Genomic DNA, 7,173 nt, shown 5'->3' with positions numbered 1-7,173 from the left:
TAAAACTTGTAAAGCAGATCCAAGGAACATAGATGCAGTTTTCACATTTACATGTTTTACATTAGAATACATATTTGTATCATATAACATATGCACAGCTGTAGATGGATAAACACATGAGAATATTTTTGTATGTTAAGAAAATCTTATGACAATAAGAAGTGATTAGTACAGGAAATGGTCTCTGCTCTCCTAAGAATCAGAGTTAAAGGATGAAATAATTGGGTAAGGCATTGGAATTCCTTGTCATGTATTTTAAAACAAGCTGATGACAATGTCTGTAGTATTTTTGTACCTGTTAGGAGAAAGAAGCTCTTTCAGATTCACTATAGCAAGGTTCACGTAGTTATGATGGATGAAGGGAAATAAGGACTGCAGTGCTGCTCCTGGTTGCAGAGTGTACCAAGCAGGGTAGAGCACACCTTTTTCTGAGGCTTTAAAGATTAAAGGAATCAGACAGAAAGTAACCCAAACATACCATGTAGAATAGGCCCTAAAATAGAAAGGAAGTATCCAGCTTGCAAGAAACTGAGAGACTATATAAGGAGAGATAAGAAAACTCATGACATTTTGATAGAGAACAATATTTTAAATTCTTCATAAACTTTTTTCAAGTAACTTCTTTAGAGCAACTTTGACATCCTTATTCCTCAGGCTGTAGATCAGGGGGTTCAGCATGGGCACGAGAATGGTGTAAAACACAGACGACACTTTCCCTTGGTCCATGGAGCTGACTGAGGATGGCTGCAGGTACATGAATGCAGCTGAACCAAAGAAAACAACAACTGCAGAGATGTGTGAGCTGCAGGTGTTGAAGGCTTTGAACCTTCCCTCAGTTGATTTGATGTGAAGGATATTGACAATGATGAGGATGTAAGAGCTGAGGACGCTCAGTGTTGGAAAAAGGATATTAAAACCACTGAGGCAGAGAACTAGTATCTCGTTGATAAAAGTACTGGAGCAGGAAAGTTCTAATAGTGGAAAAAGATCACAGAAGTAGTGGTTTATGATAACAGCCTTACAGAAATGCACTCTTAGCATGCAGACTGTGTGGGCCGTGGCACCGATCAGTCCCATACTGTATACGCCAAATATCATCCAAGAGCACAGTTGATAGGACATCTTAATGTTGTAAAGCAGGGGCTTACAGATGGCTACATAGCGGTCATATGCCATTGCAGACAACATGTGAGCTTCTGCTATAGCAAAGGTAATGAAGAAGTAGAGCTGAGTCATGCATCCAGGGTAGGAGATGACGTTCTTCTCTGACACAAAGCTCACTAGCATTTTGGGGATAATAACAGTGGAATAACAGAGGTCAATGAAGGACAGGCTGCTGAGGAAGAAGTACATGGGGGTGTGCAGGTGGGAGCTGAGCAGGATCAGGATGATCATGCCCACGTTCCCCACCACTGTTGCCATGTAGATTCCAAGGAAGATGGAGAACAGGGGCAGTTTCAGCTCTGGTTTCTCTGTTAACCCAGCAAGGATGAACTCCGTCACTGTGGAGAGATTTTCTGCTAACATTTTCCTCTAGTAATTCTGTGTAGAAAAACACGAAAAATAACTGAGATAGATATTTATTATCCTATCACATACTGAGAAGGGAAACAAATTCAAGAGTTTTTATGACAGACATCTCCAATTTTTTCGTGTCTATTCATATATATTAGTAGTTATAGCACTGGGATCACCAATTTTTAGCACATGTAAATAAATGTCAGACCAGTTCTTATTGCCTTCTATAGTAGAAGAACATTAGATTACCAAGCCCTGAATATCCAAATATTAGATACGATGTCTTCAATTGAGTTTGCTAATGACTTTAAATGCCTTATTTATAATCCATTCAATGCCTCTACAGAGAAATTGCTTTTCTGTGCTACAATAACAACAGCATTCATACACACACATACACACGCCCCCCCCCACATTTCCACACATACTGTTGATAATTGAAAGAGTTTTTCACAAATCAGCGAACAATGAATTAAATATACGTTCTGCCTTTATTCAGCTTAACAATAGAGGTTTAGGGCAATTAGACAAGAAAAAGAAATAATGTGCATTCATTTTGGAAAACAAAAATAAAATAACCTCTAAGTTTAAATGAATTGATCTTATATATAGAAAATACTAAAACATCTATAAGAAAGAGCTATTTAATTTAATCTATCAGATTTAATTTAAAAGGTCAGCAATATGGTGGGACAAGGCCAAGAAATAAATGCACCAGCCATAAAAATCCCTCCACAATATTATTGAAAAACACCAAAACACAAACCAATTAAATACAACAAATACAATATTCTATTGCAACTATAAACATTGTTGGAATGATAAAGTCTTACGTAAATGAAAAGACATCCTGTTTTATGAATAAAAATGATATTAGGCTTAGGAACCTGAAGCTAGGCATGTCACGGGACATAGGCGAGAACCAAATTTTAGTTTTTTATTAAATAGTTATTGTATTAAACTGACTCTTAAATTGTTATAGTCATAGATTAATGCATTTCACAACTTTCACTGTAGAAGTTTTCTTATGCAACAGATGGTGATTAACACAGAAACTCACAACTGACCAATGTGCGGAGAACAAGAGGCTGAAGAGTGCTTATCATTGAATAAGATACTTGTTTCAAATTTCTGCCTCCTTAGACTCAGGGATCATTGTGGGAGAGAGGGCAGAATGATTGTAAGAGCCAGAGGTGGGTGATGACCACAGTGAAACAGAGTTTTCCAAATAGCTGGATAGTCACATGAACTCATATCAATTTGGCAACATCCACCAGTCCCATGTAAGCTCTAACCAGAAATAATTCCAGCATAGACATGAGGAAGTTGATAAGAAGCTCCAACCTTTTCTAAGGAAATTGTGGTAACAGATGGCTGATGGGAGGAACGGAGACAGTCTCTTTCAAGTATGGGACTCTTGGTAGGTCAACTAGGTTTCAGTAGATGGACCCTGGACACTGAAGGACATTTTGACTCCATAGGTCTTATTATATAGGGGAGTGGATCTAAATACCATCAAATTATATTGTATGAAAAACACAAAAAAATTAATTGACAAACAACAAAAACTATTCAATATCATTAAATTGACAATTTATTTCACCTTGATGTGCAAGTTTATGTAATCTGGTTAAAATCCTTGATTTTCATTGCAAGTGTTGACATGCTAATCATAAAATACCTGTGAAAACATAAACACTTTAGAATAATAACAAATTTTAAGGAAAAAAGTAAAGTGAAGATTCCTAATTTTTCACACTTTAAAACTTATTACCATATTACAATTTTGTTATATGATAAATTTATAGGTAAATTGAAAAAAAATGGTATCTAGAAATGAACTTACATCATGACAAATTAAGTTGTTCAAAAGTGTTTCATGATAATTCAGTTAGGAAAGAAAGTGTTTTATTTTCAAGAAATGGACAGTCATGTAGATATTTGTAAAAGAATTAATATGTAACTCTTTCTGACACCAGATACAAAAATTAATGAAAAGAGTCCCTATCACTAAATATAAGGGATAAAATTTTAATAATATTAGATAAAATATAAGACTAGATCTTTGTGATCTTGGAATTGGAGCTGGATGTTTTCTTGGATAAGAGCCCAGAATCAGAGGCTTTGATAGAAAAAAAGAGCAATGGATAAGAAAAAAATGAAAATAAATGGCACCTTTAAACACAGCATCCAGGGCCATGGGAGGTGCTTTAATGAGTAAGAGTGCTTTCTGTGCATGCATCAGGACCCGAGTTTGAATCCCAGAACCCATGTAGAAAGTAAGGTGTATTCCTGGGCATGCCTCTCCACCCCATTCCTGTAGGGGACTGAAACCAGAGTCACTGGTGCTCGCTGTTGCCAGCCTAGGTCCTGGTTCAGTGAGAGACCCTATTTCAAATGAATAAGCTGTAAAATGATAGAGTGGGAAATCTGATATCTTCTCTGACCTTCACATATCACACACACACACACACACACACACACACACATACATAGACCACACACATATGCTATGCATACACATGTACACATACAGCACACACATGTGTTACATGCACATAAAGAACTGTCCATCAATTGTAAAGAAAATAGAGTAGGAAAATATTTCCAACTATTATGAAAGGAAGAAGGTTTAGTAGATGTAAAGAACATTTAAACATTAAACACAAATTATGCAGTGAACATGGCCAGGGGATTTGAATGGTCATGTTTCTATTGGACAAGACAAAATATTATTAAGTATCTGAAAATATATGCATTATCATTAATTATTAAGGAAATTAAAATGAATGCCATAGTGAAATAGATTTTCACATTAATAGGGACGATTATAATAAAATGACAAGTACTGAGGAGGATGTGCGGAGATAGGGATTTTAATGCATTACTGGTGAGACTTAAAAATGCTAAGAATTCTCAGAAAATGATCAGGCAACATTTCAAATAAAAAACACTATCTGGCCCAGAAATTTCACTGTTAGAAACATATCCACCAGAGTTGAAAACACACTCACACAGAACTTTGTGCAGTAGCGGTTAGAGGGGCATTGCTTATCATGGGCCAAAGTTAGGAGGAACTTGTTGTCTGACATTTGTTTTCTGCTAACTCTCTGGTTAGCTGAGGGCAAACATCCCATTTATGGGCCAATTTGATCTAGAAAAACTTAAAAATGCCTGGGAGTTGATATTGTTAGTTCCAGGTAAGCCACAGTTATCTGTTGTAAAATCTCTTGTTTATTTTAACATTTCTCCTTGTTTTACTTTTAATAAGATGCTAAGCTTCCATGTTGGTATGGATGATATGTGTATCCAAAGTTGATGCTTTGGAAACTTCATTGTTAGTGAAAAATTGTTGAGATGTGAGACCTTTAAAGGACAATAGTATGAAGTCAATTTAATGATTCTGTTATGAAAGTATGTTCATTATCACATGTAGGTTCCTAACATATGGATAAGCTAAGCTCCATCTGTATGTCTACTGTTTTTTGTTTTCGGTCCTATAATCTCCAATACAGCAAGATGACCATTATTAGCTGTTGTCTTTTAACCTTGGACATCCTAGTCTCCAGAAATTTAGCCAAAGAAGTTTCTGATCATTATATATTACATAAAGTGTGGTATTCTGTTATAGTAGCTTAAAACAGACTACAAAATGCATTCTCTCTCTCTCTCTCTCTCTTTCTCTCTCTCTCTCTCTTTCCATTGGCTGGTTGAATTTTCCCTGTGCTCTCAGGCTTTTTCAGGAAATTCTGATTCTCATCAAAGAAACTATGTTATCTTTTGTTCAGCATGGAACTTTGACAGAATTTGTGGAGTTCCAACCAACATCCTCTGAAGAATCACTGGCACCATTCTCTTAAATTCTACTTCTTAATCTTCTGCTTAGCTAACACCACCCATGTGCACAGGGCTTAGGTCTTGTTGGAGAATTCTTAAAATCCTCCCCTGCATCTGTTGTCTCAGTACCTCTTTGATTCTTCTTAGACATAAATGCATCAAAAGACAAATACCAAATGAGGGGCTGGAGTGATGGCTCAGCGGTTAAGAGTACTGGCTGCTCTTGCAGAGGATCCAGGTTCAATTCCCAGCACCCACGTGGCGGCTAATAATCATCAGTATCTCCAGTTCCAGGGGATTCAAAACCCTCTTCTGACCTCCCAGACATTGCATGACATGGATGCATCTACCTCCACGCAGGCAATACACTCATGCACATAAAAAAATAAGAAAATAAAAAGAACAATATCAAATGGTTTAAGGTGGAAAAGTTAGTTTAGTAACAGTTTATTCAAGTTCTATTGATACATGGGTGGTGATCTGCACATATTTAATCACAATTTGATTCGTTTGGTCATATGCAAGCATTTGTGCCTTACTAATATAGGAAACAAGATAGATCAATATATCTATCACCTCAAGATTTTCCCTATGGAACTTTGTGATTATTTCTTGTTTGTTTTCAGAATGTTTAGGGAGTGGGTAACCACAAGAGAACAGTCTTCCAGACAGCTGGTCAGTTACTCATATGAATTCATAGCAGTGTTGACGATGTGTACATGTCCTATGCAAGCTCAGACCAGACAAAATCTCAGCATGGACATGGGGAAGTGGTTAAGAAATCCCAACCTAAGGAACTCTTGCCAATTGATGGCTGCAGATGGGGCAAAGACAGTGTCTTACAGGAACGGGACTCTTGGTGGGCTCAGTGGATGGACCCACACTGTGAAGGGCATTTGAGGACACAAATCAGACGCTATAGGTCATATTAATATGAAGTCAAACTTCTTAAGGTCCAAATGCACAATAGCACTAGCTTTTACTTTTTTTAAATTGAATTTTTGTGAATTTCATAAAATATAATTTGATGGTATTTAGGTACCCTCCCTTATTCCCACCTCTCCTTATTGCCCTGAGCACAATTTAATATACTCTATTATATATGTTTATACATGGTCTATTGAATTTATTTTGTGTCTCTAAATGTTCTTCAGTGTGGGTCCATCCACTGGAGCCTGATTAACTTACCAAGAGTCCCATGCTTGAAAGAAACTGTCTCTGCCCCTCCTAACAGCCATCTGTTGCCACAGTTTCCTTAGGTGGGGTTGGAACTTCTTATGCCTATGCTGTGATTGTTTTTCTGGTTTGAGCTTCTGTGGGATTTGTGCATCCTGTCACCATTGCTGTGAGTTCATATGAGTAACTGTCCAGCTGACTGAAAAACTCTGTTTTCTTGTGATCATCTGCCACCTCTAGGTCTTACTATCTTTCCACAGACTCTGTAGGTACTGTCTTGTAGAGAACATTTTATATCTTAGCTCACCTAACATTGTAAGGATTTGTATGCATTGAACATCTCCATCTTTCCATCTTCTGTCTTCTGATAATGATTATTGTATTCCCTACTTCTGTGGGTTTGGCTGTTTTGTTTACCTTATATAAATAGAATCATTAAGTATTTTTTCTTTAATGATTGGCTTATTTCCCCTAGCCTAATTTTTTCTGGGTTCATTCATACTTTGTAAAACTGAAAGATTTTGTTTGGGGAAGGAAAACAATTATATGCATTTAAGAGAATACAGTGATGACTCAGAACTAACTCAGATTGCTAAAGTATATAGAATGTTTGTCTTAGCATTATTATATAGTTTTAATTTT

General features: G+C 36.6%; 1 protein-coding gene across 1 annotated transcript; it reads right to left on the bottom strand.

Annotated features, from left to right (window-relative positions):
- Positions 1-597: 597 nt before the first annotated feature.
- LOC103728708 (olfactory receptor 150-like) lies at positions 598-1,527 on the bottom strand. Its single transcript, XM_008826669.1, has one exon. It carries the CDS (start codon positions 1,525-1,527, stop codon positions 598-600), a length of 930 nt encoding a protein of 309 aa, XP_008824891.1.
- Positions 1,528-7,173: the final 5,646 nt, after the last annotated feature.

Source organism: Nannospalax galili, unplaced genomic scaffold (assembly GCF_000622305.1).
Source record: "Nannospalax galili isolate Female #2095 unplaced genomic scaffold, S.galili_v1.0 scaffold1852, whole genome shotgun sequence".
Classification (NCBI taxonomy): Eukaryota; Metazoa; Chordata; class Mammalia; order Rodentia; family Spalacidae; genus Nannospalax; species Nannospalax galili.
This window is presented reverse-complemented; position numbering and strand designations above follow the sequence as displayed.

Excerpts from the sequence above, each read along its gene's own strand:
- LOC103728708 (XM_008826669.1), bottom strand. The coding sequence starts at position 1,527 with ATGTTAGCAGAAAATCTCTCCACAGTGACGGAGTTCATCCTTGCTGGG.